A 23020-nucleotide genomic window follows, 5' to 3' on the forward strand; every position below is an offset into this window, starting at 1 on the left:
TGACTCCAGGGGAGATGTGAAATACTTTGGTTGTCACAGCTTCCGGGGAGGATGTGCTACTGGCATCTCGTAGGTAGAGAGAGGCCAGGGATGCTGGTAAACATACAATGCACAGGATTTCCTTGCACAACAAAAACTCATCTGGCTGTAAATGTCAATAGTGCAGAGTATGATGTAACATACTAGAGCTGTTATTATTTATTTGGTGCTTACTATGTGCCAAGTGCATTATGAAGTTCTTGCAAATTAATCCAACCCCATTACTCCCATGCTATCAATGAGGGATGTGGGTTCAGAGATGGTAAGTAACTTTCCTAAGGTCACACAGCCAGAAAATGGTAGCACCAGGGTTGCAGCTGCCTGAGTACAAAGCCAGAGCTCTTAACCTTTCTGCTCTGCTGCCTCCAGGATTTATAATAAATGTCAAAGCTCCAGGCCAACTGCTAGGCGGGGTGTGAGGGGTCTCCAGCTGAACCCAGGTGCAGCCTCCTTTGGACTCGAGGCCTTGGGCAAGGTCCCTCCCTCCCCTCTGTCATTTCCCCATCTGTCAAGTGAAGGTTGTACCAGATGATCTCCAAGGCCCTGCCAGCTCTGACTGTTATTCTTTGGGAGAGAGGCCCAACCCCAGGCTCCAGGAGACTGCAGCTGGGAGAGGAGGCTGTGTGACGTACAGGCTCAGCCTCATTCCCGGTGCATAACTAGCTAATGAGCCCGACTTCCCCACAAGGAGAGAGAGGCAGGTGCGAGGAGGGAGTGGTTTGAACCTCACCCAGGAGCTTACCTCTCTAGTGGGAAGGCATGTTTCTCTACCACCTTGTTGCCAAGCCCAAAGGAGGCACCGAAGCCAGCCTTCCTCAAGCAAGAGAGGTGGGTCTGGGCATTCTCCCAGCTGGGCACATGAGTTCTCACAGGTACAAGGAGAAGGAATGAGAATGCATGCTGACCCAGCCCCTACCATATGTCAGGCGTCTCAAACAGCAGGTTCATCTCAGGTCAGCCTCATGAAAATTCTGGTAGGAAAGAATCATCCTGACCCCAGTTTACAGATGGGAGCATCAAGGCTTACATGTAGTGACTTGCCAAGTTATACAGATAGTGCTGAAGGAAGGTTTGGAACGAAAATATGTCTGACCCCAGGGCAGTACACTAGAGGGCAAGTGAGTGGCAATTTTGGTTTTCTTTTCACCCGAGAATGAAAGTGTTTCAATAACACTTGGAGAAAATATACATTCAGTTTCTCCTGCATTCCCCAGGACAAGGAATGGACTATGAAAAACCAAAACACAATAATTCTGATTTCCTGGTTTGCAGGCAGGGGAACCAAAGCTCCAAAGGCAGAGAGGCCTCTCCAGCTAGAAAGTCAGACAGGGAGAGGAGATGAGCGGCAGGGGAGAGATCTGGCCCGGGTCAGGCTGTGCTTTCTGGCCCAGATCTCTCATTGTCTGGCAGGGTAACTTTGGTTAAGGCACATCACCTGCCTGGACCTCAGTCTCTACACATATGTCATGAAGAAGTTGGAGAGATGGTTTCAGACAGAGTCCCTTCAATCTCTTACAATCTGTGCCCAGTCCTGTCCAAGGTTCTCTCCTTTTCCCTGCTTATGTGACTTCATAGATGGGGAGACGGGGCTACCAGTGTACAAGGAACTCTGGGGGTGGAGGGCCAATATTAGTCTTCTGCAAGCTCCCAGAGCCCCCAACCATTGCTCTCCGTCCTCTAAGAGCCAGACTGGAAAGGAGTCAGTTGTGGTTTTGGGATGAATGGGAGAGTGAGGGGGTGATGGTGAACATGGGGCCATTTCTCCTGGGACCAGCACTCATCTCCATGGGCATCTGCTAGGTGCAGGTTGACTCGCAGAGACACATGTGTAAGCGGGGGGAGGAGACCCCTACAAGATGGGGCAAAGTAGTCATTTAGCTTGTGCATAAGCATCTCGAGGGTTATGTCCCAGGTTAGCCCACTGCATTTTCATAAAATGTTTGAGCCAAAAACCTGCTTCCAAAGGCTCCACAGTCTGGGCCAGCTCAGGCCAAGGTTAGTCATTCATTCAGTCTTTACTGACACGTGCTTTTGGACAGGGCCTGTGCCAGGCTTTGGGGCCATAGACATGCTGAATAAGAGACTGTCCCTGCTCTTGCGGAACTGTGTGCTAGACTGGTATGCCAAGGCCAGAGACATGGGCTGCTAGATTTAAATGGTTTAGCTTAAGAAAAAGATTCCATGCTCCAATAAGCTTGGGAACCATTTTATTGAGCACAGTAAAATGAGTTTCTTGGCTATAAAATGAGTTTCTTTGCTATGAGATTTCTCCAAGCCTTTAATATGCAAATATACACTGAGAATCCTCTAAGAGGTGTATAGAGAATATACTCTATTTCCCTAACATAGCTGATCTTGGAACATACTTTTTTTTTTTTTTTTTTTGGTGACCCGTCCCCACCCGGAACATACTTTTTAAAACATCCTATGTATTAACAGAGAACATTAGGGGAAATGCAGCTCGAATGCTATTTTTTTGGCCAGTGGAGCTCGGGGAAGGCTTACCCATAGAGGATGTTTGAGCAGAGCTTTGAGAATTGAGTAGGAGTTAGTGAAGATGGGAAAGTTATGCTTCCCTCAGCTGGTTATGCTTAGGTTACCATGCACGAACGATTTCCTTTACTCCTCAAAGCTCCTGATATGGGTGACAGAGCCAAGGCAGTCATCGAAAGCCCCTGGGGAGTCCTAGAGGTCCACTCCCTCCCTTCTGCACCTCAGGGTCTTATTCCACAAATTTAGTCTTCAAGTCCTGACCCCCACTCTCAACCTGGGTTCTATTCTGGTTTAAACCCCAAATGGTTTTTACAGTATCTAGACTGGATCCCAGCCTTAACCCCTCACACACCATGGTCTAACCTTTGGCACCCAATCCCACCCTCTCAGCTGTTTGCTGACCCTAACTTAGACTCTCTCAGATTTAACCCTGACCCGCCCAACAGTCTAGTCCTGGTATTGTCCCCTCGGTCCTGATGCACACCTGACTGAGCCCCACCCCACTGGGCCTCCACACCTGCTGCTCAGCTATTCCATGTAGTCCTGACCAATTCTCGGATGGTGGCCCCGTCCCCTGAATAGCCTTGGCGTGTTCCCATCCCAATCCCTGTCTTTGTCCCCAGCTCTGTCCTAAACCAGTTATACATGGGCCCCATCTCCAGGTCCAGTCCCCACAACCCCTGACAGTGGCCCTGCCCTTAACGAGCTCGGATTCAGCCTAGTCCCAAACACTGCCCCAGCCCCGTACCTGTTCCAGCTCTGATCTCATTTGTTCCTGCCATCCCACTCCATTGGTGACCTCTTCCCAGCCATGGACCTAGCCCACTTCTGGTCTATCTCAGACCCCGCCCAAGGCCCCGCCTTGTACCAATTCTGATAGGGCCCTGACCCTGCCGGCGGCCCCGCCCCCTGACAATTCTGACTGGGCCCCGCCCACGGTCCAGCCCCGACTCCGCCCCCGGGCCGGCCCCACCCCCTGCCCCAGACCCGCGTGGCTGCTCACCTGCAACTCCTCAAAGGCGTCGTCGATGCCGGTTACCTGGTGCTGCTCGTGCAGCGCGGGCTCGTCGCAGAAGAAGCAGAGCAGCTCGCGGTCCGTGAGACAGAAGAGCTTGACCTTGTCGTGCGCCTGGCAGGGTCGCGCGGCGCGGCGCGCATTGAGGATGGCGTCCAGCGGGAAGGCGCTGTAGCGCTCCACGATGTTGGCCAGCTTGAGGCTGGGCGCAAGCACCGGCTCCGCAAACGTGCGCCGGCATTCGGGGCAGTCGCGGGCGCCCTGCGCCTCCTGCCGCACCCAGTGCTCGGTGATGCAGCGGCGGCAGAAGTAGTGCTCGCAACCCAGGCTCACCGGGTCCTGGTAGATGCTGAGGCAGATGGAGCAGAGCAGCTCGTCCTTGAGGCTGCACGCCATGGCGCCGGGGGCGGCGGAGACAGGGGCCTGAGATGCAAGGGGGTGGCTGAGAGACCGCCGCGCTGTCGGGGGCAGCACCGAGGGATGGTTGCGGGCAGCAGGCCGGGAGAGGCAGGAGTAGGCGCTACTGGAGAAGGAAGGGAGACTGTTCGGAAGGGGGTTTAACGCGAGGAAGAGGTGCGGGGTAGAGACTACCGGAGATACGAGTCCAGGAAGGTGGTCTCGGGGCAGTGGGTGACCTGGAGCGATGGGTGCTGGAGGGAGGGGGCCGTGGGTATCTAAGGGAAGGGACTCCTGGCAAAAAGGTTCTAGGAGAAGGGATAATCCGAAGGAATGGGTGCTGGGAGAAGGGGATCCAGGAGGGGGACAGAGGCCTTGGGGTGGGGGCTGAAATACCGGGATGGGAGCGGTGGGGGGAGGGGGAGAAGCTAGGGATAGGGAATTCTGGGGCGGGGGGGTGAAGCCAGGCGGAGCCGCTGTGCCTGGCAGAGAAGAGGAGGGGTGCGATCATGTTCAGCTGCCCGATCCCGGCCCCAAGACCCGGCCCGGCGCGTCTCCTTACCCCCGTCGGCTCAGCGGCCACTGCTCGGGTCCTAACGCAGCCTCTCAACCCGGAACCAGCCGAGCTGAAGCTGCCGGCAGCCGAGACTCCCTCCCCGCCCCCGTGGGCGGGACCCAAGCGACTCCGCCCCCCAGGCGGGTAAGGCAGAGGAGGGGCGGGGACGGACCTCCAATCGTTAGACCCCCTCCGTAACCCTACCATTCTCCGGCTCCCGGGGGAGCGAAATCCAGCTGTTCCTTCAGAGTTTTCACATGGAACAACATCCAGATCTTGCTTAGGGTTCCTGCTGCGAATGAGGGGCGGGTCAGCTAGTTTGAGAGGCTAATGAATAAAGGATCATCAATTTGAGGATTTGGGGAAAATAATGTATTAAAACAAACAAGGATATGTTGTGTAATCTGCACTGAATACAATTTTTGCATAAAATATAAAGACGAAACTTGAGAAATACCCTGCTTGCTTAAAGAAAGTTGAAGACCCTCACATGCCTAAGTCCTGGGGTCCCGTCTTCTCTTCACTTTCTTAAGGAGGGCTTGGGGGAGACGTTTGGAAAGCTCTGGCCCTGGCTAATGTCTGACCCAAGGAGTTGCCTCCATTCAGCAAACATTTCTGGAGTGCCATATTTGTGTATGTGTGGTGTGGGGTGGGGGGCCGGGTGGAGCAGGAGATCTGGAGAGAGAATAACAGGAGACCTTGTCTTATATGCCAGATGGAGAGATTTCTAGGCAGAGGGGACAGCATGTGCAAAAGCACAGAGGCATGAAAGGGGAGAACACTTTGGGGGAAGTGCCAGTAGTTCTGTACTGTTGGGGGTGTGGTGGAGAAGGGGCCTGGGTGAGGTGGAAGGTGGTGAGGGTCACAGTAAAAGATTTCCTGAAGGCACTGGGCTTTCAAACAGGGCAATGACCTGGTCACATGTGGGTTTCAGAAAGTCAAGGAGATGCAGACGGGCCCTTTCTGATGTGTCTGCATATGTACGGTGCTCCTCACACAGTAAAGGTGTGTAGCTGGAAAACAGTAGCACAGATATGGATTGCAGGGAGAGAAGCTGGGCACTGCTGTCATAGTGCCTACAGGAGGGGAGACCTGAACTGGGGCCATGACAGTGGGTAAGGAGAGAAAGCTAGGGTGTTGAAAGTATAGACACTGTAATTTGTAATGGATTGGATGTGAAGGTGAGAGAGAAGGAGGCATTGAGGGTGGCTCCCCAGTTTCTGACTCCTCCAGCAATGTCTTCAGTGGAGTTAAACTTTATTGAGTTACGATTTAAGAAACAGCCTAAAGTTTAATCTGTTGTTTATGTGTCCTCCATCATACCATCACCTGCTCCCTTGTCTCCATCATTGCCAGAAACAAATTTGTTGTCCATGCAGCAGCCATTCCTCACCTATTCCTTGCAATCAGAGCCCTGATTTTGTTCAGGTGGTCCCCTTCCCCATGCAACCAAAAGAAGGCTGACCCCAGTCCACTCTGGGAGTGAGTCCCATTTGGTCCCCGTCCATCGCGATGGTTGCATACCTCTTGCCAGTGATGGTTTGGGCTTGGACACATGAGGCAAGTCTGGCCTGGAAAAACAGAGGGGAAGCCTATGGCTTCTGGCAAGAGTCTCTTCACTTCTAACATTAGCATACCTCCTTTGCTGTGTGTGGATGTAGCTGGTGGTGATGCTTGGAATTGCAGCAGCCATCTTGTTCCCAGTCTGAGGATGCAGCCAACACGTGACTGCGTCCAAGAGAATCCTAGGAAAGAGGAGCTGGTGCTCTGATGCAGAGCCTAGACTTTTGGGTATGTGAGACGGTCCATCTTCTCACTTAACCAAATTTAATAGCCATGTGTGGTCGGTCACCTGGCAACCAAAATAATTCTAAATGATACACTGATATGCAACCCCATTTTTCTTTTTTTTTTTTTTTGTAAAGAGGGCAGGGTTGACATTATTGAATTATTTGAAGTGAAATGAAAAAAAGCTGGACATGGATGAAACAGTGGACTTCATTTATTCAACGTGTGATCCATCCTCCTCTTCTGTAGCAACATAGTAGCTGGAAAAATGACTGGTTCGCTAGAGACCCTACTTTCCAGCTGCTCTTGCACCTGAGTGTGGTTTCTTGACTAAGTCCTTTCCAATACAATGTAAATAGAAACAGCCCTTCAGGCATTTATTGATATTGACTCTGGGCAGGCCTTTTGCTAGGGGATGGAATAAACTATAAAGTATGACCCCTTACTTCAAGGAGCTTTCTGTCTAAAGGGAAAACAATAAGAAATTCTTATCAAGCCCAGTAGGGTATACTGAGCAATTTCATAAATTACTGCACCTGAGTCTCATAGCATTCTTAACCAGTAGATATTATTATCCCCATTTTATAGAGGAAGATAGTGAGTCTCAGAGAAGGAGATGTGGTGGAAATTACTAGTTGTCCACAAAAATCCCTCCTCCTCTTCTTCTGTAACAAAATAGTAGCTAGAGAAGTGACTGGTCTGACAGAGACCGCACTTTCCAGCTGCTCTGGCAACTGAGTGTAGCTTTGTGACTCTTTCCAACATGACGAAAATAGAAATAGTCCTTAAGGCATTGGGCTTTTGCTTTTCCATGCTCCATTTCCTCTTCCCTTGCGTTGGAACACTGATGTCCCAGGGACCCAGCTTCAGTAATGCTTCAAAGGTGCTGACACAGCAAAGATACGGAAGGAAACTGGGTTCCTGAATGACTACATGAAGTGGAGCCACCCACCAATGTGGACTGGAGAGTGAGAAATAAACTTCCTTTTCTACAAGCCATCGTGTTTTGGGTCTCTGTGGCGGCAGGTTAACCTTCCCCACGCTACACTTTATCTGTTTTGAGAAGAGGCTCTGATATGAATTTATGCTATTGTATGAATCTTTTCAGTAGCTAAGCTCCTCTTAATATGGAGCTTCAATCTCTTTCAAGGTGTATAGAATATGGTTTTCGCTGGCTGAAAGTCACAGCCTCTTTGGCCTTTCACAATATTTTCCAGCTTTTAGCCTTTTCAGCCTTTGAGCTGTTCTCCTGACCTTACCCCATCTCAGTTGTTAAAAAACAAAACAAAACACCACAGGCCCCAAATGGCATCACTGATGCTAAATGCCCAATGTACCAAACCTAGATTTAATATCTGATACAATTGCAGTTTTAGTCTCTCCCAGAAGCATAATCTTAATCAACCAGTATGGAATTTTCTGGTCAAGCACCAGCAAGGTAATCTGTCACATAGGCCCTCTCCATCCCCCATAGAAAGAAGAGGCAATCTACCAAATAAAACCCCTCCTCTTCTCTTCACCCAAAGAAAAGTTGTCCAGGTCCCCAAATAATCCTTTCTCTTTCACTAACAGCTCCCTTGCCCTACCCTTCTTCCTATAAAATCTTTCCATTTTGTACAACTCCTCAGAGAACCCTTCTAGTTGCTACGTGGTTGCTACCAGATCCATGAATCACTTAATAAAACCAATTAGATCTTTACATTTAGCCAGTTGAATTTTGTTTTCTTAAACACAGTTAAGATGTGGAACACTACGCTCAAACTGTTGGTTATATTTAAGTTTGTCAAGTCATTGCTCTTTGTGGATCTGTGTTTCCCCAACGTGATGCAGGTGAGGGGTCTAAAGCTTGGCAACCCTGCATGCAGTGTATGTTGCCCGCTTCTATTCATACTCTAAAAAATAACATCAGGATTATTATTATTATTTTTTGAAAACTAACCAAGAGCTATTGTTGAGTGAATAAAAAAAGGAAGACCCAAGCACACACAGACTTACAGACATGAACATACACAGTCATACACAGGTGTGCAGGCGGTTATATGCAACGAAAACCCTGTAGAATTCAGCAATTCTAAATGTGTTTAGAATTATGGGAGGCTTCATCATTGACATTGTATAGCTCTGTTTATTATTTAATGTTTTAATCAGAAAAAATAAAGACACAGTTGATTCTCATTATTCGTGGATTCCGTATTTGCAAATTTACTTACTCTTAAAACTTACTTGTAACGCCCCAGGTCGGTACTTAAGATGGTTTCACAGTCATTTGTGGACATATGCATGCACAGAGTGCTGAAAATTTAGTCGCCCAACATGCATGTTCCCAGCTGAGTTTGAACAAGATGGCCTCTGCCATCTTGTCTCAGCTCTCGTGCAGTAAACAGTGTTATTTTCATGGTCTATTTAGTGTCATGTTTTTCTCATTTTTGTGCTTTGTTGTTGGTGATTTTGCTGTTTAAAATGGCCCCCGACCATAGTGCTGAAGTGCTGTCTAGTGTTTCTAAGTGCAAGAAGGCTGTGATGTGCCTTAGGGAGAAAATATGTGTGTTGGATAAGCTTCATTCAGGCATCAATTGTAGTGCTGTTGGCCATGAGTTCAATGTTCATAAATCAACAGTACATATTAAATAAGGTGTCTTTAAACAGAAACACACATAAAACAAGGCTGTGTATTGATTAGTTGGTGAAAATGTGGCCAGAGGCTCACAGGAACCTAACCCCGTATTTCCTCAAGGGACAATGATTCAGTATTCTCTATTTCAGTCTTTGAGGCAACTTTACAGAACAGAACTGTGAATAATGAGGGTCGACTGCATTTAAAATTATTGTGTTTAACAGCATCCACCTATACAAGGTACCAACGCCCATGTCCCTTTCATCCAGGGAACATTGGCTCAGGCCTGCTGAAAGGCGGGGGGGGGTGGGGGGCAAGAAAATGAAAATTGGTTGAGTCTCCTGTGTGTCAGGCATCATGCTAGGTGCTTCATGCCTGTTCTTTTGTTTAATCCTCACAACTTGACGTTTTTTTTCCCCTTTGCAGATGAGGAAACTGCAGCTCAGAGGGGTGACGTGACTTGTAAGCCAGAGCAAGGCTTTTCCACTCCAAGCTGCTGGAGAAGATTCCACAGTTGTGCAGCCTGGAGCTGGGTCAAGTCTGTGCTCTCAGCTCCATCCGATGGTCTTTATAAATTGTCCAACTGGGTCCCCTTTCTCAGTCCCTTCCCCACCATTCCAAACCTTTGCTTGTCTCCTTAAGCAACATAGACATGCTCCTTTCTCAGTGGGGGACCTTGCCTCCCACTCATGGAGAAAGCAGAGCCCCTGGGTGGGGGGACTTCTCAAATTCCAATCCCCTTCCACCTATCAACTTATCCAGAGAAACGCCTCAAGTCCTTTGTGAAATGAGGCCAAGTGTAAAATATAAACAAATGGATGAAGTCATTGCGTTTATAACTTCATTCATCCTCACCCCCTTTCATCTAGTCTGAAGATGAAGTGTGTCTTCCTTTCAAAACTAATTCCTCCACCTGGGCTCTGGCCTAATCCTTACAGGCCTCCTCTGGGACCCACTCCTTCAATTACGCCCCTCTCCACTCTGTATTTTTGTCTCCTTCCTCAGTATTGGCTACTTTCCCTCAGCCTATAAACATGCTCAAGTTTCTCTGAAAACAGCTCTCCCTACAGTTCCCCCACCTTGAGCGACCACCTCATTTCTTGCCTGTCTCCAGCCCTGCCTTTTGAAAGAATCGTCTGCACATCCTCCCCTGCCTTTCATCAACCAGAGCAGCCTGGCTCTGCTCCCCACCATTCCACTGAATTCACTAATAATCTCCTAATTGCCAACTAAAGATAGCTGCTAATACACAGTTGCTGCTGCAGAGAAACAAAATACAGAGAAACATTAAAGGGAAGTTTGAAATATTCATGATTCCACCACCTAGAAAGAACTATTGTTCATACTTGGTTTATATCCCTATAGACCTTTTTCACATATTATACATGCTTGCATGCACACACACACATACACAGACACACACAAGGGGGGAGGGGGCAAAGAGAGAGGGAGGGGGAGATGGAAGGAGAGAGATTTTCTAAAAATAGAAATGAGTTTCACTCTCTACATCATTGCTTCTCAAAACATGGTCCTTGAACCACATGTGTCTTAGCGTAGGTTCTTCCAAGACCTGACCTTGAGATAAGGACTGGAGTGAAAATAGTTTACTTGGGAAGTATAAGTAAAACTACCAGGTTCGTGAGAACGTGACACAGGAAAGGGGAGACAGCCCCATAGGGCCACACTATTAAGCCAGCTAGCACAGAAGGCAACTGAAGATTTCTCCTGCAGGGAAACTCTAGGAAACAGCACAAAACACATGCTTCAGAATGATCCCACCCAAAGGGCAAGAGAGCTGGCCATTTATACACCATCTTTGAGTGTTGCAGTTGCTCCCCCACACTTGTGACCTGCGATGTGTGCAGTCATCTTTCTGCAGTTCTAGGGAAAAGATCCTCAGCATGTTGCTCGCAGCTGCTGGCAGTTGGAAGTCTTGGGATCACACTGACAGGCTTGAGGGATAAAGGCAGGACTATGAGGGTGTTTGTTACAGTCCACCGCTTACAGCTGCTCAGATCGACTTGTGCACCACCTTAAGTTCCATGTCCTGCCACCGCTCCCTCAAGGTGGTGGTCAGTCACAGTTTATTTTTTTAAAAAAGAAGAAGACATAGGAGGGGGAGGGGAAAAGCCACAGACTCCACTGCTATAGTTGGTCCTGAGCCTAATGACACTCATCGTCCTTCTCTACCGGCCATTCTGGACGCTCCTCACCGAGGCCAGCAAAGGTCACTTCCCCTGCCAGTTCCGGACCTCCTTTCCTTGTCTGCTGGTCTCCTGGCCTGAGGAGCTCAGAATGATCACGGGGCAGATGTAATTTTAGTTTTAGTGAAACCATGACGGTGTCCTCTGGTAAAAGTGTTCTCCCACCACCCTCTGGGAGCTAGGATCTCTAGCTCAGCAGAACCTAAGGCTTTGGGGATAGAAAACATGAATTTACCATGTGCGTCAATTGGAAATAAAGGTGAGAGAGACCACTTTTTCGGTTTCCAGATCTGTGTATTCTACGGAACAGAAATACAGAGCATATATAATGACTATTGGCTCAAGGTATATAAATGTATCTTAAGGACAACAGTTCTATCGAAACAACTCCCGCTAGTACAAACATTACAAAGCATGAGAAGAGAAAGACTTCTAAGCGATCAAGTTAGAAATGACTTGGATATTTCACGTGCTGTGTTAGTTAGCTTCTCCAGGAAGTCAATGTGGGAATGCAGTTAGGAGTGCAAGGGGTTTATTGAGGGGTCACACCTGTGAAAGATAAACATGGAGGAAGCAAGATTGGGCAGAGAGAGCCTCAGATGTGATATAGATCTGACGAAGTCTTGGCTAACCCAAAGTGGAATTACAACCAACATTGCCTGTTAGAGTCCCATGTTGAGCAGAAATGGCAAGACTCTATTACCTTCCTTATAGTCAGTCATTGCTTAGGAAATGCCAAGGGAGAGCACGACCTCAACTCAAAAGCTGGGGCAGATCCTGAAGGAACTACCAGCTGGAGGCTGTCAGCTAACTGCACTCCTTGTGGCTAAATGGCAAGTTTTATACTGAAGGGAAATCTGAGTGGTGCACATGCCAAAACTTAGGATAATAGAACAATCTGAAAGACTTTACTGTAAGTATTTTAGAAGAGATGAAATTAAAACTAGAAGGCAGAAGCTTATGAGCTTATGAAAAAAGAACCCAGCAGAAATAGTAGAAATGAACTATTAAAAACTCACTAGATGTTTTGAAAAGTAGACTAGATAAAGGCTAGAGAGAGGACGCAAATTGATCTGAAGAAACCACCCAGAATGCACATAGAGGAGCACAAAAGTATGAAATTATGACAGACAGTACAGAATATTAGTGGACTGCATGGGCTCTTAAGCTACACATGTGGGATTAAATTTCAACTCTGCTTCTTACTAGTTAAGAGGCCTCAGACATGTCTTACATGTCTCCTCAGTTTTCTCATCTATAAAATGGAGCTATATGAGTACCTACCTCATGATGCTGCTATTAGGACTGATTGAGGTTACAGTTCTTATCAATTGGTGATAGTCCTTACAACATACAGTAAGTGCCCAGTGAATATTAGGTAATATTATAGAGGAATGGAAAATATGAAAGATAAATTAAAAATGATGGAGGAAAAAATGACAAGTTCCAACATTTATCTAATAGTAGTTCCAGAAGGAGAAAATAGGGGAGAAGTAGCATTTAAAGAAATAATGGTAGACATTTTTCTATACATCAAGAAAAATGAGCCCCTAAAATGAAAAAGCACACTGAGTTCTGAGTAGGATTTTAAAAATTCCATTCCTAGACATGTTGTAGAGAAACTGAAAAATGATAAAGATAAATTTAAAATTTTTGAAAAGCTACCAGAGAGGAAACCGATTATCCATAAATATTCTGCCTGAAGCCAGTTTCTCATCAGCAACAATAGATGCCAATGGAATAATAGCTCGAGTGATGAGAAAAACAGTTAGAATCCTACATTCAGCTAACCAGCATTTAAGGATAAAATGTAAAATAGGGTAAGATGTAAAATAAAGAAGTTTTCAGATATACACTGACTGAGAGCTGAGCAGTCTTATCTCAGCATTTTGCCTAAAGAATTTATGGAGGATGAACTTCAACAAAAAAAAATTAAATGCAGAAGGAAACACTTTTTCTCCGAACAAGACGGAACAACAAGAAACAGATTTACCTCCCCACCTGGAACAACTGAAAAATGGACAAAATATATAAAACAGTGGTTCATAAGGCACTGGATATCAGGCAACGAAGGACGGTGATCTCTGAGCAATGGGAAACAAACAAGGTGAGCCCTACGATTGCCCCAGCTTGCTGACTAGAGAAAATTTCCAAGTCACAATGCAGGGAGAAGGAACACAGACATATACTAGAGATCTTCCTGAGATGAGGAGACAAAGCTGGGAGTCCAAGGAGACCAAAGAAGTTAGAGTTGGCAAAACAGAGTACCAGAGAGGCGAGAGCTACACAGTACTGGGTACTGATCAATGCGTGCATGTGAGGGTATGACCCAAGGCTGGGGAAAGAACCTCCCGAAAGGATTAGAGGGGAAAATTCTCGGAGTTCACATACAGCCAGGAACAGTGCCATTCCTACCAGCTAGGTTGGAAAATATTATAATTCTTGGGGCATTGAGTACTCAAAAGGGTTTTGCCTCAGTAATGGGGAAAATTATCTTTAGACTAAATGTTATTCTGGCCCTACCAAAAAAGTTTAAAAGCAAGACCTGAAATGATCAAATTATTTCCAAGTAACTTAACCACATCCAGAACAAAGCTAAAGAAGTTTTATAGGAATGCAAAAATTACCCATCACCCAAAAAGATAAAATTCACAGTACCTGGCATTCAATAAAAAACTATCAGGCATGTAAAGAAGCAGGAAAATATGACTTATAAGGAAGAGAAAATCAATCAATCAAAACTGACTCAGAAATAACACATGATGGAATTAGGAGACAAAGATATTAAAATACCTATCATAACTGAATTCCATATGTTCAAGAAGCTAAAAGAAAGATTAAACATGTTAAGCTGAGTCATGGAAGACATTTAAAAAGACCCAGATCCAACTTATAGAGATGAAAATTACAATGTTTGAGATGAAAAATATACTGGGTGGGATTAATGACAGTTTTGACATTGCAGAAGAAAAGATTTGTGAACTTGAAGACACAGCAATAGAAACCAGCCAAAATAAAACACAGAAAGAAAAATGACAAACAAATGAAAAGAGCATCAGTGAGCCATGTGATAACTTAAAGCAGCCTAATATATGTGTATTTGGAGTCCCTGAGGCAGAGGTAAATGTTCTGTATAAGCTGAAAAGATTGCACACTCTACTGATATTGGGTGAAGTGTTCTATAAATGTCTCTTATGGCAAGTTGGTTGATAATATTATTCAAATCTGTATCCTTACTGACTTGTGTTTATTTATTTATTTTTGATTTGTGTTTACTTTTGATAGAAGTAAAGCTACAATAAGATACTACTATGTACCTGTTTTGATGTCCAAAACGATGTGTGGAGCAACTAAAGCTTTCTTATGTTGCTGGTGGAAATGTCAAATGCACAACCATTTTGGAAAACAGTTTAGCAGTTTCTTAAAAAGTTAAACATACACCTACCATGTAACCGAGTCATTCCACTCCTTGGTACCCAACAGAAATGAAAGCTTTTCTTGTACAAAGATTTGAACACCAATGTTCACTGTTGCTTTATGTACAATAGCCCAAAATGAAAATAACCCAAATGTCTCAAACCAACAGGTAAATGGATAAAAAAAATTGTAGCATACACATATAATGGAATACAACTCAGCAATAAAAGCATGAATAAACTATGTACGTATGCAACATGGCTGAATCTCAAAATAATTGTGCTGAGTGAAGGAAAACAGATTGAAAAAAAGGACATATTGTGTGATTTCACTCATATAAAATTGTAGAGAATTAAAACTAATCTATAGTGACAGGAAATGGATCAGTGTTTGCCTGGGAAGGAGGTGGAACGGAATGGAGGGAGGGAGGGAGAAATTACGGAGTCACAGGAAAACTCTTGGGGGTGATGTTCATTATCTCGATTGTGGTGATGACTTCACAGGTGTATTCATGTGTCAAAACTTATCAAAATTGTTCACTTTAAACATGTACAGTTTCTTGCAGGCCAGTTATACCTCAGTAAAGCTGTTAGAAAAGAATTCCAAAAAGTGTGAGAAGCAAGAGATAATAGTGAACAAAAAAAACTGGCAAATGTGTCGGTGAATCTAAATGAGCTGTGGTTACAGTGATAATGAGAACAATTGCAAGATGGATTGAAAACATCTGATTTTGTATTGGTTGGGAGAAAGAAGCTGAGGGTTTTACTCAACTCTAGATTTAAAAAAATTTTATTAAGAATATAGCTAACATACAATATTATTTGAGTTTCAGGGGTGCACCATAGTTATTCAACATGTATAGACCTAAAGAAGTGATCACCATGATAGGTCCAGCAACCGTCTGACACTGTACTACGCTATCACCACATTATTGACTATATTTCCTTTGCTGTACACTGCATCCCCCTGACTTCTTTGTTTTATGCCTGGAAATATGGACTACTTATTGTCCTTCACCTTCCCCCCCTTTTAAAATTTTCAATTACAGTTGAAATTCAATATTATTTTGTGTTAATTTCAGGGGTACAGCACAGTGGTTAGACATTTATATAATTTAAGAAGTGATCCCCCTGACTAGTCTAGTACCCACCTGGCACTATGCATAGCTCTTACCTTATTGTTGACTATATTCCCTGTGCTGTACTTAACATCCCCTCGACTATTTTGCTTTCTCTCTTCTCCTCCTGGTGCCCCTATGTTGTGCACGTTGTCCCAGAGCTCTCTTACACTCTCCTCATTTTTTGGGATTCTTTTCTCTTTTTGCTGTTCCAATTGGGTGTTTTCTGCTATGTTGTCTTCCAAGTCGCTGATTGTACCCTCTGCTCCATCTAGTCTGCTGGTGATTTTTCTAGTGAATTCTTCATTTCAGTTATTGTATTCTTCACTTCTGACTGGTTCTTTTCTGTGATTTCTGAGTCCTTTTTTATGCTTGTGATCTCACTGTTGAAGTTCTCACTGAGTTCCCTGAGCATCCTTATAACAATTGTTTTGAACTCTGCCTTTGGAGGGTTGCCTGCCTCCATATCATTTAGTTCTTTTTCTGGAATTTTATCCTGTTCTTTCATTTGGGATGTATTTCTTTGTTTTCTCATTTTGGCTGCCTTGCTGTGTTTGTTATGTATGAGGTAGATTTGCTATGTCTCTCAGTCTTGGGCAGCTGGCTTTATGTAGTAGATGCCCTGTGGGGCCCTGGTACAGTCTCCCTGGTCATCTGCTTCGGGTGCTCCAGGAGTGTCCCTTGTGTAGGTTGTATGTGCCCTCCTGTTATAGTTGAGCCTTGATTGCTATTGGCATGTCAGTGGATAGAATTGACTCTCAGGTTGATTGGCTGTGGGGTATGGCCATGTCCACAACTTACGGGCAGATGTGGAGGGGGCTTACTCCAGTGAGTGGGATTCATCCCAGTGGACTCTGGTGCCTGATGAGACCATCCTTTATATTTGCCACTTGTGGGGTTAGCTGGGCAGTGCTCTGTTGTGGTCTGAAACCAACCTCCAAATATGTTGGTTCTGGGGCCTCTTGGTGGGGCTCAGGTGCAGGCCTAGGTCACCCACTGCCTGTGACCAGCCAGGGACTATTTGGTAGGAGCTACAAAGTGATCTGCAGTTTTTTTGTTGCCTGTGCTAAACCTGGAGGCACGTGGAAGAGGCCATGCTGTGAACTGAGGATGGCTGCCACCAGTACTGGGCCTGGGGTAGCTCTGCAAAAAAACCAGGACACCCTGAGGCCTGCTGCCACCTGCCAACTCCCTTAAGGTTTGGCCGCTGATAAAGCCTTGTGCTGTATGTGAGTTGGGTGAGGCAGGGTCTCAGGGAGTCACTAGAGTGGGAAGCATTGTGTTCACCAGGTTAAAGTAGATTCTGGTTTGGTGTCAGTGCTGAGCCTGGAGCTATTCAGGAAAAGTCTCAAGCACAGCAAGGCTAATTCATCACTCATCTGGGGCCCGCGAACTCTGATAGTTTTCCAAGAAAGAGTGCAATTTGGGTAGAGCTTGCTTCTCACATAGAAGGTGCCTCTGGCATTGGGGGCGGGGTCCCAGTGAGTCAGCAGGACAGATCCCCAGAGCTCACCAATCAGATTCAGGTTTGGCCATAAGCACAGAGGGTGGACTCAACATGTTAAAGATGGCGTCTGCCTGCCTGGCTGCATGGGAGAAAGACCTGCCACAGGGAAAACGGCGACTGTCCTCCAGACCTGGCCTCAAAGCCTCACACCTCAGTCTGCTCCCCATATGCCTCTGACACCTTCCACGTCACTGTCCCTCTGCTGGAGCCCAAGGTAAGTGCCTGCGAGTGAGGGAGTCTGTGTGTGGGGCATTTAAGAGGACCTCTGGGTTTCCGGCCGTCTTCTGTCCCATCTGTATGTTTGGAATCCCCACTGTTTTTCACAGCCAGATGTTGTGGGGGAACCTCTTCTCAGCACCACTACTCCGGGCTGGGGAGCCTGGAGTGAGGCTGGGTTCCTTTGTTCCTCTGGGGGGAACCTCCATGGCTGAGGTATCCCTCCCTATTTTCAACCGCCACATGGAGGTTTGGGATCAGCTGGGTTGGAGTTTCTGCCTCTCCTATCAGTCTCGACATGGCTTCTTCTGTATACCATTAGTTATAAAACTTCTGTTCATCCACACTTCAGATGGTTCTCCAGGTTGATTGCTCTATAATTTAGTTGTAATTTTAATGTGTTCATGGAAGGAAGTAGGCACAGTGTTTATCTACTCCACCATCTTGGATTTTGTTCAACTTTAGATTTTAAATGTGTGTTATGTATATTTAACTTCTTTGCTACCTGAAGGAACAAAGGAAGGGGATTTAAAAACAAAATCAAATCAAAAGAAGATGTGAAATAAGAAAAGTGGAGCAAAGAAAAAGCACGTAGCAACTGGAGTCACGAGAAAGCAGGTAGGAATGGTTTAATGTAGCCCCTTAAAAATTCCTATGGGATCAAGTAAAGCTTCCTGGAGGAGGGAACATTTAAGATGACTTTAAAGAATGAGTGCTCATCTAGAGAAGGCAGGAATATTATAATAAGTAGAGGGGGATGCATGAGCAAATGCCCAGAAAGGTAAAAGGACGCGCTAGAGTCAGCACATAGGATGTGACCTCAGTGGAGGCAGCTGAAGAGGGTGTGTGGGATGCTGCAAATGGAAGTTGGGGCCACATCACTGTAGGCCTTGAATGAAGGCAATGAGGAACCACAAAAAGCTTTACAAAGCAGAGATGTCATGGTCAGAATGGTGTTTTAAAGCACTCCTCGAGGTTGGTGTACAGAATGGATTATTGAGGCCGTCCTGGTGCCAGGGAGAGCAGTGAGGAGGGTTGAGGGGAGGCCACGGGGCTGGAGAGAAGACCCCCACCCATTCGCCTACACCTCAGCTTCCTGGTCAGCATCAGCGACAGGCCATTCAGTACAAAGCTGTTCCTGGGCAGCTGTGACTCCCTGGCTCCAAGATGAGGAGACTGAGTTGGACAGATGTGTTCTAGTAGCAAATTGATGATAGTGCCATATCTGTGAAAACATGCTGTTTACAAGTGACCTAACTTCTGACCTACAGATTCTCCTTATCATAAAGTCAGAGCAGTGAGGAAAGACTCCGAAGGCACAAAGGCCTGGGTTCTAGTGCCTGATTCGGCATTGACTCACTGAGTAACCTTGGCCAGCTTCTTGCCCTCTCTGAGCCACCATCTCATCTATCATTTCTGCCTCAAAGTGAGGGCAGTAGACCAGCAGATCCTTTCATCTCTGACAGCCCAGGACTCTCTCCAGACAATTTCACAAGGGGCTAGCAGATCCAACCCCAGCTCTCTGTGTCCCTCTTTTTGTCCCAACCTGCTAGCATGACCTCCTGGTAGGGTCACCGTCCCATCCCCACCACTGGGCTTCACCACTTGGGGAAGCAAGACCCTATGATTGCTTTCTTTCTTCAAAATGAAAATAGCTTTATTCTTATCGTTATAGACATAATATGAATTCATTGTTAAAAATTTAAACTGTAAGAGAAGTATAAAAGAAAAAGTAAAATTCAAGTGCAATTCTATTATACAAAAGTAGTCACCGTTAAGGTTTTGGCAACAGTCTTCCAGAAACTTCCTAGGCTCTTACACACACACACATACACACTCACACACTCACATACAAGTTTGTGTAAATGAAATCGTAGCATTTTAACTGTATTGTAATTTAAGTTTTTCACTCCTTCATATGTGACTGGATGTCTATGTAAAAATAGTTACCCTGTTATTTAAAGTTTTTATTTTGATTATGTACAAACATAGTAACATATAATTTACACAAATGTATAAATGTGATCAGCACGAACACGAGCAAACCCTAGCCACCGCTTCCTTTTTAATGGCTCTCTATTTTCCTCCATAAAGAAACGAACCATAAACACTGCTGCAGTGAACATTTTTAAATACATATCCTTTTGCATTTAGGATAAATTTCCAGATGTGGAATTGTTAGGTCAAAAATGTGAACATTAAAATGTTTTATAGATCCTGTAAACAGGACCAATTCTCACTTCTACCTACAATATGAGTGCTCACTCTCAATACCCTTTCTAACAGAAAGCATGAGCCAGGTGAATGTGTCATTTCATTGTTCTTATTTCCATTTCTTTGGTTGTTAGTGAAATTGGTCATTGGCTTATTGGCTCTTAGGATGTTTTCTTTTGTGATATGGCCTGTTTATATCCTTTGTATATTTTTCTGTTGGGTATGTTTGTTCATTTCTTATTGCTTTTTAAGAGCTCTTTGTATATTCGGAATGTAACCTCAGACCACCTGGTTTCTCAGGGTCCCTGGAGGTAAGCAACCAGGTCCTCAGCGAAATCATTCCCAAGAGACTGGAGCAGTTCTGCCTCTGGTCAGTGGAGGGCAGCAGTGGGCAAGATTCACTTTCAGGTAGGACACAGGCCTGCCAGGAGCTGGACACACACACACACACACACACACACACACACACACACACATCTATAAAATGGGTGCAGTGAAACCCACTGTGACAGGGTGTGGAGAAGGGAACGTGAATTGAGGGGGTCTTAACCTGGCATGGGTGGGTCCTCAGTGATTGTGAGCCCTGCACTGGTCCGGTCCTGTCCACTCCCCACCCCTCACCCCGGGTCACTCATTGGTGAACAGAGAGAAGTTTTGGCTCTTGCTGTCACAGCTGGCTTTGCTCCTCCCCAGCCTGCCCCACGTTCGATCAGTTCTGGGTCCAAGGAGGATCCCCTTTGGGCTGGCCGCGTGGAGGGAGACTGCAGGAGAGGAGGTCCGTGAGGAGGCAGGAGCCGAGGAGGACCCAGTGTGGGGAAAGACTTGTGCGCGAGAGAGACTGGTGAGAGGCATGGAGAACAGACCAGCACTTAGTGCCTGATGAGCTGCACTGGTCAGAAGCGGCTGGGGCTCGCAGGTTTTCTAGCTGAGGGACTGCATGGACAGCCAGCGGAGGTGCAGTTGGTCACGGAGCAGAAGAGTTGTTTGCATTGTGCTGAGTTGAGGTGCTGGAGGGACTTCCTGGGCCCTCCCAGCAATGGGAAATCATGGCTCTAGCCTGACCTCCTCTCCCCTGCTCCCCAAGTCCGACAAAACCCAGGCCCATTCCTGCCCAGGGCTCAGAGCTGCTCGAGACCTAATTCAGGTCAAGAGGGGATCCCTCTGGCTTCCTTGATTCCTCCTTTGTTCCTCTCCCATCTCCCCCCTCACTCCCCCAACTCCCCCTAGGTTCCAGGTTTGGGGTAGAGAGCAAAGAGGGATTTTTTTTCCCCACTTAGGGCCCCCTAACCCTCCACCCCTCTTATGCCAGGAACAAGGGCAGGGCCCAAGGGGCTTCTGGCTCAGGAGGGGAAACCGGAAAAATGGGTTTCTGATAGGCACGACTACGGCCTGGGGGGCAGGATGAATCATCAGAGTCAGCAGGCAGGGAGGGCAGTGAGCAGGAGGGGGAGAGGGCTGGGCCCCGGCTCCAGATTGTGTGGGCTTTGTGGGGAGGGAAGGGCGGGCAGGTAAGAAGTGGTGAGGTCCTGGGACTCTCCAATGTGGGGGTGGGGGTGCGGGAGGGTGTCTCTGTGTTTCCTTCAATCTCCAACCTGGTCCCAGCGCTAAGGCAGGATTATAGATATTTACAACTTTGTTTATGTCAATGATGATGGCAGTAGCAGGTCCATTTATAGATTGCTTACTATCTGCTGAGTCTCCTGCTAAACTCTTTACAGGCGTTATTTTATTTAATCCCCATTTACCTAATCATCAATCTCCATTTTACAGATGAGGTCACAGAAGCTCAGAGAGGTTAAGCCAATTGCCACAGGTCACACTGAGAAATCAGGGAGTTAGGACAGAACCTTCTGTTTGCCCCGAGCCTGAGAACCCCCTCTTTGTTCCCCTCTACACCCCATAGTTGTGGTTGGACTATGTCCTGCACCCATCAAGATCAGTGCGTTCCCACCTGACGTCCCAGGCACCCAGAGTCCTTGGAGCCATAATAAGGTGAAGATGCCCAAGGGTGACAGGTACATTCACCCACCACTAGGTCACCCTAGCCATGGTTCTCCTAACACCAAAGAATTCTGAGCATGTTTTTAAAAAATTTCTAGGCTTAAATTTGTGGGGGAGGAAAGGAATGAAGTTGGTTTGTGCTCAGTGGGGAACGTGCTGGGGTACCCACCAGATTGGCAGGGTCAGGGTCATTTGAAGGAGGGTGCTGAAGGCTCTTTGGGGTTCCTTAAAGCTGTGCTGGTCTGTGGTTCTGTGAAGGAGGAACATGGTGTTTGTATGTGGGGTAGAGGTGCTGTCCGTCAGCCCTTGCTGTATAGAGGGGGAGGCCTGGTGATCCTTTCCTTTCCAGCCCCAGGTAGACCAGTGGGCGGTGGGTGTGGCTTCTGGAATCTTATCAATCCCTCAGGAATGTATGCAGCTTTAGCAAGCCCCATGGGCAGGCAGGGGAGTGGGGTACAGGCCAGGGCCTGTCCTGGCTGTGGGTGTGCATCCTGGAGAGGGCCCCCATCAGGCAAGCTTAGGCTGAGGCCAGTTTTGGGGTGGGGCTGGCCAAGGAAACTACGCAAAGAGCGGCAGGCATCCCTGCCCCCTGCGCCAAGCCGCTTTCCTCCCTGCTGCCAGGATCCACTCCAGCTTTCCAACTCCCCACCCATTTCTCCAAGGTCAACCCCAAGGGGTTGCTACAGCCTTTGTGATGTCTTCCTTCATCAAAACTTAAAGTATCTGAACTGTACCAGGCATTTCTCTTCAAGATCTTGTTTAATCCTCATAAACTACCCAATTTTGTATTTCTAATCACTATTTTATAGATAAGGAAAAATAAGTCTCAGAGAGGTTAAGTGACGTGTCCAAGGCCACACAGCTACTAAATGTCAGAGAATCCAGATGTCTGACTCCAAAGGCAATTCCTTTTTCATTTCACTAATCTGGGGGTTCAGAGGGAATAAGATCTAATTCTTACCCTTAGATGGTGTCCAGTCTGTTCCTAGAGGGATAAACAGATAGATAGATCACCTCACACAGCATGAGTGACGAGGCAGTAGAAGGCAGAGACAGGAGCACCGCGGGATGGCTGCCTTTTCTCTTGCTATAAATAGTTTCCTTGATCAGAGGGGCATGGCTACATTCACTCCAGGATTAAACTCTCCCAGCAAAGAAGGAGGAAGAGAGAGAGACAGAAAGCGAGAGTGAGAGCGAAAGAGAGAGAGAGAGAGACAGAGAGACAGAGAGACAGAGAGACAGAGAGAGAGAGCGATCTGATGATACAACCTGGATCTAGCTGTCCATGAGACTATATTTCCCAAGACAGTCAGCCAGCAATCCCCTATTTTGCTTAAGCCAGTTGGACACTTGCAACCAAAAGACATCAAATTAATGTCACATGTAAATGGCTTCAAAATGGAACTTGATTTTTATCCTCCAAACCTATGCCTTCCCCATACT

The 23020-nt window shown here is 46.5% G+C and overlaps 1 protein-coding gene across 4 annotated transcripts in view; it reads right to left on the minus strand.

Moving 5' to 3' along the window:
* Positions 1-4595, minus strand: part of TRIM62 (tripartite motif containing 62) — a 30935-nt gene extending 26340 nt beyond the window's left edge. For 2 of the 4 annotated variants that reach the window (XM_033114970.1, XM_033114967.1), the window contains exons 1-2: positions 4506-4595; positions 3536-4070 (exon numbers count right to left, since the gene is read on the minus strand). In XM_033114970.1, the coding sequence (XP_032970861.1) occupies positions 3536-3943 (408 nt within the window). In that variant the 5' untranslated portion in view covers positions 3944-4070; positions 4506-4595. The remainder of the gene's footprint in view (positions 1-3535; positions 4071-4505) is intronic. The other 2 variants (XM_033114969.1, XM_033114968.1) reach the window with 2 other exon arrangements.
* Between the last annotated feature and the right edge of the window lie 18425 nt (positions 4596-23020).

Source organism: Rhinolophus ferrumequinum, chromosome 9, assembly GCF_004115265.2.
Source record: "Rhinolophus ferrumequinum isolate MPI-CBG mRhiFer1 chromosome 9, mRhiFer1_v1.p, whole genome shotgun sequence".
Taxonomy (NCBI): Eukaryota; Metazoa; Chordata; class Mammalia; order Chiroptera; family Rhinolophidae; genus Rhinolophus; species Rhinolophus ferrumequinum.